This window comes from Tauraco erythrolophus, chromosome 14, assembly GCF_009769465.1.
Source record: "Tauraco erythrolophus isolate bTauEry1 chromosome 14, bTauEry1.pri, whole genome shotgun sequence".
Classification (NCBI taxonomy): domain Eukaryota; kingdom Metazoa; phylum Chordata; class Aves; order Musophagiformes; family Musophagidae; genus Tauraco; species Tauraco erythrolophus.
In genome coordinates, this window is record NC_141478.1 from 11428571 (window position 1) to 11442353 (window position 13783).

The following is a 13783-nucleotide window of genomic DNA, read 5'->3' on the forward strand; positions in this document are numbered from 1 at the left end:
TTCAGAAGAGTACACTGAGATGAAGTCAGAGCATTTGTAATGCTCATATAAAGCACCACTTCCCTGTCAGGTAGGGATCATGTATAACATGATACGAAAATACCATCTCCTTAATCCTGAAGGCATCAGCAGTGCACGTGTCCTGCCACTAATCGCATTTGGTCAGAGTTTTTAATGGTTTCAGCTGTATTGTGTGATATCTTAAGCCAAGCACAAACACAGACATCATTTCAACACTACAGCATGCAGAACAACAGGAGATGACCAGCTGTGCATGCTCCTCTACACAGCTGTCCAGCTCCATTGTCCATATTGGAAAGTAAAGCCTGGCTACAGGAAGACTCAAATGAATTTCCATCATCTAAATAGACTTGATTTTTAAAGGGAAAAGAAGGACCATGGCTACATGGTCAAGCACTGGCAGCTGCCTCATTAGCTCTTCCAGTCTGGCCTATCATAAAGCACTCTAGATTGTTGACGTAGAGCTTGTTTAGTCCTACCCCATTCTAGGTAAAATATGGCCATATGGCTAGTTTATATGTCAGCATGTTATGCCTGACATCTGATGGGGCAAGACCTTTTCATCAAGGTGCTCTGCATTGTATGAATTAGCAGAATCCTCCACAATTTGGTAAGAAACATCTATTAGCATTACTTCCCCCCCACCAGTCACACTTCTGTGCAAAGTAGAAGCAGAATCATACTATATGAACAATATAGTACAAGGGTTTTCTGCATTATACAAGGGCCTAAGATGTTACACGTTTAACAGAAAAAACATTCATGTATTTTTTATTTCCACCTGTATTCCATAAACATCTACCCATCCAGACATTTTCAGAGGGCAACAAATTAAGAATGCAAAAACTTTATTAGCATAAAAAGTACATATTCATTAATCAATAATCAAATTCCTTCACAGCATGTGGCATGTTTGATATATCTTTCTGTACCTGCTACAGTCGGAGGAAGAACACGTTGTAAGATGTCAGAGCTTTAGGGTTAGAGGGGGGTTGTTGGTGGCTTTTGTTTGTCTTGTGCCTTTTTTTTCTTTAAAGTTATGTAAACAACTCAGTGAAATCTGTACAAGCAGAATACTAGCTATCATTTGTACACTTTAAAAAGTTAAATAAAACCAATTTCAGCAATAAAAAAAGCAATATAAAAAAAGTATTCAGATGCATGACAGCGTATGGCGAGTAAGTGAACATGTTTTAAAAGTCAGATCATACTTGAAATTCTCTGTAAATACCTGTATGGCTCAACATGAAAAACATTATAAAATTACTTGGTTCCATAAGAGATCTGTACAGTTGCATCTATTTTAATTTCATTAAACACAAATATATTAGAACAATAGAGTGATTAAGAGGAATAAGAAATGTTTACTCAAGTTTAATATTTCAAGCTGCCTATTTGATAGAGTAACTAGACAGAGGTAGATGTACAATATCAGTGGCCAAGCTATTCTAGCAAGACCCTTTAGCTATCTTGTCAAGTTTTTACATTCGAAGCCAATGTGACAAGGCTTCATAGATGAAGGATGTCTTTGGAAAAGCCAGCCAGAAAACCTGTATTGCTGATGGAAGTCATTTCAATTATACTGCTGAAAATGAAGAGTATATAAGAATAAATCATTCACCAGACCACTGTAAGGACACCACTGATCAAGCACTAGAGCTCATGCAGCCTTTTAAACAAAATTGAAATTAATTTGTTAATTTCTTATGCTTATTTTAGAAGCTGAACAATTGCTGCTTATATGACTCATAACTAGTCAAAATAAGATTGCAGGGTACCACGGCGGCGGATATCACATGTCCAGCAATGGAAACCACCTCCCAGTGAATTGGCATGGCGAATGTTCACTTTAATTGTAGAAATGCCTGCAAGAAACGTACATTGCATACTTTAAAAATTAAAATCTCAAATTCGCGTGGTAAGCTTTGATCAGAACATTAGATAATGCTTTATCAGATCATATGGCTAGATGCAAGTACGGAAAGTATTTCCTACTCCTTTGTTAAGAATTTCTTTACCCAAATTCTAGGCAGAGAACAATCTAGGAACATAGCTGGCTTGTTTATTCCAGCAATATCCTGAGGAATATACAGTGCCTGGAGCATAGCTGGTGTTTGATGTGTTGTGATGTGCCAGTAATAAAAAGAAAAATTCAGTTTTTGCAGTATGTGAAGAATTAGCTGAAATTCTGCTATAATATACGACCAGGGCACATTTACATAGATCTGTGTGAGCATTTATGGTTCAGACACTGAATGTGCTCTTTCAAGTGCCTTTCAAGTAAAGCAGCATTCAAAGTACGGAGTTCCAAGTCCCTCTTTCTCTGAAAGGGGAAAGAGGCTGTTACACTTACTACCTAGGTTAAACTTCCTACCACTTCTTTTCAGCTCTGATGTTACAGCTGTGGCTCAGCTTTATACAAAGACCCGACAGATGGACCAGGATCAGAAGATGCTTCGGTTATGAAGTTTGCCTTTTTGCTTCTTGGTACTTTCAGGAGCAGCTCAGTAGAATCCATCATCTAGGTCAGCAATAGTTTTGTTCCCAGTAGACCCATCTCAGCCCTAGAAACTTACTGACTACAGTTTATTTAGAACACACGGACTGTGATGGAAGCAGTTGGATTAACTGCATGAGTTTAGATTTTTAAGTATCATTTGTCTTTGCAGTTAGCTGTGCATAACAAGATTTTCAGATTTTATATTCAATTACAGTTCTCTTGCCACTGCATACCTAAAGGAATTTCACCCTATCATGAGGTTACATCTCACAGGACTGAGATTCTCCCTAAATGAGCAGAAATGCCTAGGTTAAGTGGTCTTAATTTGACAGTTTAAAGTACAATGAGCTTGAAACCAAAAAAATCTGAAAGCATTTTGGCAACGAGGGATAGCCAGCTCTACATCACTCAGCAATATGCACACTCAACCTCTCCAGTACAAATTTTGACCTCCAAACTGAACAGACAGGTTTTGTTTTTTTTTTACAAAAAGCTCATTCAAAATCATGCTAGCAGTAATTTTAATTGCTACTCATACCTTCCTTCGTTGCAAGCTGTAGCGGGCACAAGATGTAAGCCACCCATATTCATATGACTGAAATATTCAGGAGAGAAATCACTGAATAATTCTTACTTGCTAATCCAATTGAGTACCTTTTCCAGTGCCAGTTTCTTTGACTACTTTAAAGTGAAACCTCCATTCATCCTGATGTGCATAGCTGGTGTCAAGATAATTTTGTTAGGACATACCCAGATTTTCAAACATCTTCTGAATTGATGTCTCATTGGCATCCACCATTACACGTTTCTCATCCAGCATTAGGACATTCATGGAGAGCCATTTAGAAGACATCCACAGTGGGTGATCTAAAGAGATGAGAATGAACCTTCTACAATAATTGTAGATTTTGTACCAATGTTGTCCCATATTAATACTTTTAGTAATACTCTTCAAATTCTTAGAAAAGAAAGAGTGAATATACCATCTGGGATGAGTGGCACTGGAGGGCGAATCACAGTCCAGCCTGCTTTCTTGAAGAGCTCAATCTGAAAGAGCAATTTAATTAAATTCTAAACAGGGTTCTAAAAGCATCACATTATGTCTTTCACCTTATGCCACATTTTCTAAGGCTATTTCAATATACGTGACACCCTTTTCCCGCTGTTCACTATTCTTGCCCTCATTCAAGTTCCATCAACAAATCCAGTTTTCATACAAGCACTTTTTTTAAAGCCTTTTCAAACTTTGCATACCATTAGCATTTGTTTCTACTGCTTTTATATACGCTAGGTATACTAGGATACATTAAAGACAAAAGGTAACACATGCAGCTTAGAGCCTGTGAAGTAAAGATATTAGTAACAGCATAAAAGTATTAAATTCTTTATTTTTTGTATTATTTCTTCCCATATGACTGTAAAAGCCATTCATATGAATTACACTGCCATTTATAGGAACAAAACCACCAAAAATACATTTGCATCATGCTTCATAAGAAACTTAATATGCAGTTTATTTAACAAAGGAAACAATGGCATCCTATGGAATAATTTCTGTCTCTAAAAATTGCACAATTAAGTTAAAAATAAGAGGATAACTTGGATAAAGCAAACCGATTTTTCAACTTCATTGCCTGAATACTTGGAAGAGCTCTTTACCATAAAGTGTTACCACGAGGTGGAGCTCCGATTCTGAAAACTCAATAAACCAGCCTAGCCTGCCAGGATTTTAAAGAAAAGCCCCCTTCACGCACACCTCCAACCTTATTTCCTGGTCATCCAGAACTACCAAACCAGTTTTTATGAAAGAAAGCCGTTTTTTCTATCTACACAGACAAAAGTTTTCCATTAAAAAAGTCCCAGCGCATGGGTTTAACACAAGGAGACTAAGAGCCTTCTCTCACAAATAAGATTATGAAAAACAGGGGAAGAGAAAAGGGGAAGAAAAGACTGATTGTATCTTTTAAAAACATTCTCATAATGGATATTACAGGTGGCAGTAATTCAATGGGAACATTTGCATTGAAGCCACTTGCTGAGAATAGACTAATATTGCTTCTAAGAGCTATACCTGCACATGGTTCCAACATTTCTGCTGCTAACAGCTCTATCCCACTAACTCAGTATTTGCTCAGCTATTCCTATGTGGTTGTACAGCTCCTGAAATCACAGGGATCCTCACAAAAATCCTCAAGCACTGACAGTACAGGTAACGAGTCCTTAACAGGGATAAGCTCTTACTCTCTGGAAAGCTTTTTGATCAGATTGCACTGTTTAGTAATATTAGCGTTTTCCTCAGAGTGAAGTAGTGGGTTTTACACACTGAGCTGTGTCTCTCCTCTTTGCTACTCTTCAAAAAGTGTTTCTCACTCGGTTATTCAAAGCTGAATGCCTGAGCAATTACCAGCCTCCTGCTATTGGTACAGTTAACAATACCAATGGAGAGGCTGCCAAAAAAAGGAATAAAAAGGGAGATTAGTCATCTGAGCAGCAGAAAACCCTCGATTCCTCCTTGGATACAATTAATATACTTAAGTAGTGGAAGTGTTCAGAGAAGTAGTATATCCTATGTACCTCCTTTGATACTACATTATTACAAAATAGATTGCTTCCGTCATATTTAAACCATGTGCACAGGAAGAAACACACGACACATCCCCCTAGCCTCACAATAAGGAAGCACAAAGAGCAGCAGCAGAAAACCAGGGGAAAACAATGGTCATTGCACTACTGAGAAAGTTCTAGAGTCAAGATGCAAATACATCTGTAAGTTCCCAAACAACTGAGTGCTATTTAATTAATTTCAGTAATTTAATATTATTCAAGTGTATATAAAATAAACTTGTGGATTAGCGATTACTCAGCAGAGACTTATTCCAGCTGAGCCATTTTTAAACATAAAACACTTTCCTCTCTGCTACACTCTTACCTGATGGCAGGGACGGTCTGGGTTAGAGAGCACAAGACCAGGTCCAATGATATTAAAAGTGGCATCAATGTGCATAGGGTTAGGATCCTTAAAGGATACTATATGCACTTTATAGTCTGGTGCAAGATGCCGCCTCATCCATTCAATGCCCATGTAATTTGTAACCTGAGAACACGACAAAGTAATTTTCACTAGGCTGGAATATAAACTGCATCCAAGGTTTTGTTTAAATAAATATTTAAAGCCAAAAATAATAGAAGTTTGTGCCTTTAGCTAACCTCTTAGCTGTAAGACAGTCTCATCCTGTGTATCAGACATTCTACGAATATCAGCTTCTTTTGTCAACACTATTATTTTAATGCTGTTGAGGAATTTAAAAAGACAAATACAAGTATCAATCATTAAGACAGATATCAAAACTGTTGGAAGAAACACTTGTTTACCTGGCTCCTTTGTACAAAGATATCTCTTCCAGCTCTAATGAAGTCAGCAGCATCAAAGCATGGCTCAAATTCAGTAGTTACAAATTCTCCCTGAGCAGCCAGTTTATGCCTGTCTTCAACAGAGCGGATTGGATAATCCTAGTTATAAAAAATGGAATGACAACTTTAGGTTGGAGATGGTAAGGGAAAGTTTTCAAACTATTTGCTACTGAGGAGTATTTTGAAATTAAGAAAATACGTTTAGATTGATAGCTAGTACGTTCATTGGAGGTGGTTTGGCTCATCTGTCACTGGAATAAAAAAAAAAGAAAGCATAAATGTGGAAGTTTTAAGTAAAATGTTTTAAGTACATTCAAGAATAGGTGATGAGAAAAGAGACAACAGTTATAACAAGAAGATAATTGCTCTTCAGAGCCACTGTCTCTATAATATTCTGGCTTCTGGATGAAAAGTACTCATTACCAGTAGAGTTTAACTATCAGTCCATCAAATCACTGCACAATGACAGAAATACTGGTATGCAAGCTACTTCCTAAAAAAGGCGGACTCCCTACTTTCTCCACATTTTAGAATGAAGCAGTACTTCAAACTAGAAGGTAGATCTTCAGAAATTTAAATAGATTTTAGAATGAAACAATGCAATTAAGAACAAACGAGATGGAAAAAACAGCACAAAAAAAGCCTACTGGATAAGTAAGCGTGCTTTAGAACAGGCTCTGGAAGATGTTTAATGCTGACAGATTACTCTAAGGTAATTTTGTTTCACAAAGACTTCTTTGCATCATTGCTAAGATGTCACTGTTCCCAGAAAGTTATAATCATTCCACAATCAATTTTACTGCACTTATTGTAGATGCTCTTACTGAGGTCCTAATGCATTTAGGGGTCTATAGGAAACTACCAGCATTGTTCAAGTCAAAATTATTACAAGAGAAAAAGATTAAGAAAATAGTCACTTAAATATTTGGAAGGTAAATACTCACAGTTTAGATCCTCCACTATTTCTTTTATGTAACTTTCAAAATAGTAATCATCATTCAAAACAAGGATTATCAGTTTTTTGGTGACAAAATACATATTATTTCCCACTTTCCTGATACACTCAGAACATATGGATGTTCTCAGAGAATCTCAATGCTTTAAAGTAATCTTTGTGATGTCTTTATAGCATTCCTTCCTCTTTAGTAATGCTAAGTTACAGCCAGTCATCAAAACAATTCAAAGCAGACTCAAATTCAATAAGCACAGCTTCCTGCTTCTCATTCCCCAATTGCATACACTCAGTTTCACCTGGAAAGGCTACAGAATATTTACACACATTAGAAAAAACACAGATTTCCAGAGTCGTTTTGTCCCATCTCCCTCCCCAGTTTCGGGAAGCCTTGATATCAGGTTAAAACTATCAACAAAATTCTGTATAACTGGAACGGAAGTCCTGAAGCAAAATGAGAACAACACCTGATCATAGAGTTCATCTGCCATTGTGGGTTTGGGGGCAGTTGTCCACTTAGCACCACAGTTGAAATAATCTTTGATTATTCGTCTGTACGCTCTGTACTCAAAGAAGCGAGCACGCCAAGCCATAGGCGCTTCAATAATTTCATTTCCCACCACCAACAGGATGTCTCTTGGCATGGCAGCGTACATACCTGAAAGGAAAAAGGCCATTAACCTACGAGACAAAGACACTTTTCTAAGCTCTTTCAACTGTCATCAAGACAGTCAAGGGAGCCTTACAGCACATGACCTGAGAGGAGAAGTAGAGGGACCTCAGCTTATTTCAAGTGGCAAGTAGGGTTCAAAGTAGTAACAGCCTACAGCTATTTTCAGGGCCATTAAACATGACAAATGAACACTTCTTGGTAGTGGCAGTGACAAAATAGCAAGGAAATCTGGCAACAGATGCCAGTGTGGGAAGTTCACATTAGGTATTAGGAAAACATCTTTCATTTAGAAGTCCATGCAGCACTGAAATAGGTCAGAAAACCAGGTGGCAAAATTGCCATCCCTGGAGATTCTCCAAATCAGAGCTACACAAAGTCATCACTGACCTCATCTAGTGCTGGCAATAATCCTGCTCGGAGTGAGAAGATAGACTACATGACATCCAAAATGTCTCAGACTAGCTAAACAGATAAGGCCTTCAACAATGAAAGAACATTTACCTGTAGACTCAAAATCAGGTGTTTTATACTTCACAGACCAGTCAATCGGATCAGGCCTCTTGACAATTACACCTTCTCTTTTCAAAATATTGCACATCTCTTCAATTTCAGCAATAGCTTTTTTTAAATGGTCTTTGGGGAAGCTCTGGCCTCCAAATTTCTGATAAAATCCCCAATATTTTTCATATGTGTTTGCCTGAAACAAAAGAACAGGTAAGTGACAAAGAATAAGCATCAGTTATTTTGGTAGAGTGAAATAAGACATAAGTCTATGTTCAAATTTTCTTGTTCTTCTTTCACTGACTTCCCATTGCTTTGTAAATGTCATGACCCTAACACGCCTTATATTTGATTCCTGCAATATTTTGTAGAGTTGCTAAGAATTGTTAATGTCCTGCTGATTCTTCTAAAATAAAGGGGCAGGAGAAGAGAGGGGAAAATAAAAAAAGAGAGAAGCTTCAATGTTCCAGATAAACACTCAGTTATTGAGAACCCTATCCTGGTAGCACCCTGTTGTGTTTATTTTTTGTCTTTACTGCTTCTATTTATACACACCATTAGCAAGGTTTCACTCAGATGTTTTATGATGTGTCTGTGTCCAGTCATTAAACTTACGTAAGTGCAGGTGTTAGACTACTAGTGAATGGCTGATGTCTTCACAAACACTTACGGACAGGAACAAAGTTAAGCTTCAGCTGTGTGTGCTAAGCAGGCTCGTTGAACTAGCAGATAGTTTCAGTACTGTACATATGGCATGATGCTCAAAAAAAAAAAAAAGGCCTCTGAGGAGCATCAGGAAAAAAAGAAGGGAAAACCATTCTGCAACATGGAGAAACAAGTACACATTTCGTTTCCACTTCCAAATTTAGTTTGACTTTTAGATGGGATTTTCAGATATTTAATTTCCTGGGTTTTTTAGGTATAGATGGATCAGTAGCTTACATTACTTATTTCTACTGATGGAAATATTATTGTAAATAATGTAATAAATAATTCTAGGAGTCTCTTTCCCTCTTTAGCCACAGCCCTACAGAAAGTCTCATTATTTATCAAATCACAGATAAAAACTAAGAGACTACATTACACTTCAGTGAGTATTTAGTGGTTAGTATTGCCAAGCGGTCATGAAAGATATGGTCCTCATTACAATACAACAAATCCTACAGCCTCTGCTATTTAATAAGGTTAGCAGACATGTTTTTAAATGAAAAAAACCTTGAGCTCATCTCCAAAATGAGATGCATCAGCAGTCACCTTGTTAAAATCTCACTTCAGTACTGTCACAGTGGTGACATCAGGAACTCTAAAACCATCCCAAGTACAGGTAACATGCCTTGTTGGCTAGAAGGGGCCATATTTCAGGTACAGCAGGTCTAGAAAATGCAAGATACTAAACTCACCTGTCAGGGTTGGATTAAAACAAGTGCAACATTTACAGGCCTAAATCCTCTGCTCACGAAAACCTGTGACAGTTTTCTTAAATCAATTTAAAATAATGTGCTATTTCTCATGGTTAAGAAAATCCAGACACATAATCAAAACGAATGATGCTCCTTCAGTTCAGTGTATCTTTTAAAGTACTTCATTCAGATTTATAAGCTATGAAACCAGCAGGTTCGATGAGTCTCTGCTAACACTAACATGACAGAAGAATAAGCACATGTGGAGCTCTTCTGGAACAAGAGCAGAGGGGGTCAGGGACACGTGAGCAAGTGGTCAGGTCTTCCTTAGACCAAACAGAGTCCTGCTCATTCAGGCAGCAAGAGTGATGGGATGCAGGAGAACCTGCCCTCCCAAACATCAGGTTATCTCCTCACACTGCCGTTCTGACCACCTTCCAGAAAGCAACATTCTGGACAAAAACAATGCAATGATGTCCCTTTTACACGAGTACTGCTAGTGAGCCCCAAGCAGGCAAGGCCATTCATCTGAAGGCATGCCTGATCTCCTTTAACAATCCAGGCTACCTATCCTCTCTATTCTCTACTATTTCTGGATATTTGCCCTCATGCTAGAGAGGTAAGACAAAAAGAAGAGAAAATTCAACCTTTTAGACATCCTTAACACTTATGTAGAGAGCCCAGGCAAAGGTCACAGCATGGCCTTTCTGCTCTCCGAGTACTGAAGCTTCTTCCCATCCTTCCTGAAGTTTATTCTTTTTCTCTAAGTGAGGTCTTGGGTAATTTGATCACCTCACACTTGCCAGCTGTTCAGAAGTCACATGCAGATCATATGAAGTGCCTAGCATTCCTACAGATGCTCCGCTAATGAGACAAATTTGTCCTAAGGAGTAGTTATTTTCAGAGTCACCCATAATGTATTTGAATATCGTTAATTCCTAAGAGGTGCAGCTCCCCTCTGTTCACCAGGTGCCCTCTAGTACTGCTCTTTTTCAAATCTGAGAAGTTACAGTTGTCTTGCACCAATATGATGGCATAATCTTAAAGTTATGACAGAGTAAAGGTTAACACCATAACGCCACTCATATTCCCTACCTTCTGAATAACTGGGAAAAGGGTATATGACTGGGACATTTATTTCATACCAATTCAGGGCTGAGATTTCAGGCTGCTTCGATCATGTACATACAACTTATTTCAGACTGTTCAAAAAGTACCACGGCCAGGACACAGTAAAGAGCTTTAAATAATACTCCTCAATGCATCTTATATCCTACTGTCTGAGAATACCTGAGAAACTGTAGCAGCATTCAAGAAAAATTTCTTTCTGAAAAGAAAGGATTTAAGAGCGTGCTGCAAGGAAAATATCGTCTTTAAGAAACACCAGAATTACTCCTTATAGTTGTCGTATATTTTAAACATTTGCTGTGAAAAATAAATAAGTTATCATCTCAAGATGTACCTCAAAGCTAGTAATGACAGTTATTAAATTTAGTACATTGAAACAGAAATTCAGATCAAAATGGTTTTTGCCTAATTCAGTAGTAAACACCCCACCCACCCCCCTCAGCTTCTCACTCAAGATATAATGATCTGTGGTAATAATATCTCTTCACCAAAAATGCATTATTCTTCACAAAATATACTGAAAAAATTGAAGAGTACAAAGCTATAAAGCTTAACTGACTAAGTGTCAACTGCTTCAGAAGAATATATCTGAACGGTGAGATTTCTGACCAAAGTGCTAACTCAAAAAAGGGCATCTTCCTAATTAATGTAGTTAACTTCCTAGTTGAGATTTCCCATGTTTCCCAATAGTGTATTTACCTCTACATAACTTGCACAGCCCATCTCAAGCTCCCAAAAGGATATGAAATAAAGTGTCAGTTCATTAGTATTCATCAGATGTGTAGGGTTCCCTATTAAAATCATTCCTTCGTCTTTTTTATGCCAAGCACATCATTCCTACATGACAGTAAAAAGACATGTATACTAAAATCATGTCTCAAAGTACAGGAGTGCTGAATGCAGGCATACTTCTGCACTTAAATATTTTGTAAATAAACATAGGTATAATCCTAAAACACAACTCAGAAGTACCTTAAAGCATGTATTTACCAAAACTGTTGTAATTTGAGATGTGTTTTTTAAAGCCTCTCTGGTCCAACACTTCAATTTTTCCTTATACAACTCAAATTTGCTACTTTTAAACTGCAGTTTTTATAACCAATGACCCTCATTCATGTTTGGCAGAAGGCATGTGATACACATCAACCCTAGTATTGCAATTTACAGGGACAGTAACAGGGATTTCTGGCTATTGCATTATACTGGAACAACGCACATACACTCGCCTTACCTTTCAGCCACACAGAGATTGGAACAATAACTGAATCTATTAATATCTTTTAGTGTTAGCGAGGTAGGATTTGGACTACTGCTTGGATTATGCGGCAACACCTCCAGGTGAAGTTACTGTTGCATTTCTACAGCACAATTTAAGACAAAAGCAGAGAAAGCTAGAGGAAATCACATCTCAGCTGACACACTCTATTACTATTACCTGTTGTGGCCTATGTATTCTTTAGACTTGACAGTTTACACAAAGCAAAGCTAAAGCTTGCTTTAACCTCAGGTTGTAGGTAGTTGAATTGCAGAGGTAATCCTACACTTTGACACTCCCCATTGAGCTTTTGGTATTGCATGTAACAGAAAGTCAAGTTTTGACCTCATTTCATTAGTTATGGCTTAATAGGCAGTAGAACTAGGCTAGCTATATACAGGCATGTATATATATAGGCATGTCACACTTCAGCAAGTTAGACATGTGAAAGAGTATTTTTTCTGACATGAAAGCAAGCCCTTGGTCACTACCTGAGAACAGAATTTTGTCTCATTTAATGTTATGATGTAACAAATTTAGACCTTTTTTTCTTTACTCTTTCTGTACATTCTTTATGGCAGTTTTACATACATATAGCTGTATATTAGAAACACCAGTCCTCATCAGCTTCTTTTTCTGAAGCTGCTAGAATATATTTGGAGTGTCTGAAACAGGATTCCAGAGGTTGGTAACTGAGCTTCAGCTTTCAAGGAGTAAATACCACACCAACATGGCTATGCTGTAAAATTTCACAGATCTAAACAACTGGCTCACAAGAAGTATCCTCAGGAGTAAACACCATACCTTGTGCACTGTAACGCTTAAACAAATTGTATATATAAAAATCACATATTGCCTATTAAAGGTTGTTTGGGGTTTTTTTTTTACCTTAACCTCCACAGAAAAAGGTGGAACACAAGCATTTTCAGCTCTTCCCACAATGACCTCTTCCAGTGGGTCCCATTCATTGTATGAACAAACAGGACAGTCCTTAGGCACAGGGCTAGTAGCCTTGTTGTCATCAGCAGCACAGGCGTTCTGGGAGGCTGTAGCTGCCTGGGTGCTCTGGAAAGTTCGCTGCACCCATCCTGTAAAGACTCTTCCAAGCTTAAAATAAAAATAAGAATGAAAATTATGTTTCCCTTACAAAAAGTGATGATTCAGTCTCACACTGTAATCTCAAAGCAACGTACGTTATTTGGAGCATTAACAGAAACACGCAGTTTGGCACAGCCGTTCTAATTTATTCACAGCCTACGAGGTGGTTAAAGGACAATTTGCCTTTTAAAATACCCTCGAGTTGTGCTCGCAGGAGCTCGGCATTGACAGTGGCGACTGGAGTCATTGAACTCCGTGCTGCTGAACTGGAAGGATGCACGGGCGAGCCTCGGTCAAGGCAGGTAGCCATCCTACGCCCGCTCACCACCGCACGCCTGCACCCGCCGGCGCGGAGGGGCCGCGAACCCACCGCTCCGGCGGAGCGTCCTCAATCCCAGCCCCTCGGAGCGCGGCGGCGGATCTGCCTGGCACCAACCCGCAAGCCGATGTAATGCGCCGCTTCGGCTCCCCGGCTCCCCCCGCGCAAGCACCGCACTCGCAGCATCTCCGCTGGCAGCACCGGCCGCGGCAGCTCCGCACCGCTCCGCGCTCTGCGCCCCGCGCCCGGCCCGCCGCCTTTATGGCGGCCCGCCCCGCCCCCGGCACCGCCCCTGGGCCGAGGGGGCGCGGAGGGGCGCGGAGCGGCGCGGAGCCCGGAGCGGGCCGGCAGCCGCCCGGCGCCGTGCGGAGCTGCTGCTGGGCGGCGGGGCGGCCCCGGCGGAACCGGGCACCTCCCGCGGAACCGGGCACCCCCGCGGCCGAGGGCTGGCTCGGCTCTGCCCGCGAGTCGCGATGAAAGCGGCCGGCGCGATCGGGCCCCGGAGCCGGGCCCTGGCAGGCGCGG

At 39.6% G+C, this 13783-nt stretch overlaps 1 protein-coding gene across 1 annotated transcript; it reads right to left on the reverse strand.

Moving 5' to 3' along the window:
- Positions 1-1773: 1773 nt before the first annotated feature.
- On the reverse strand, positions 1774-13444 carry GATM (glycine amidinotransferase). The gene is made up of 9 exons (XM_086620390.1): positions 13376-13444; positions 12730-12948; positions 8059-8254; positions 7352-7542; positions 5894-6031; positions 5451-5615; positions 3505-3568; positions 3272-3388; positions 1774-1886 (listed from the first exon to the last, which is right to left on the reverse strand). Exons 1-9 carry the CDS (start codon positions 13442-13444, stop codon positions 1774-1776), a joined length of 1272 nt encoding a protein of 423 aa, XP_086476516.1.
- Between the last annotated feature and the right edge of the window lie 339 nt (positions 13445-13783).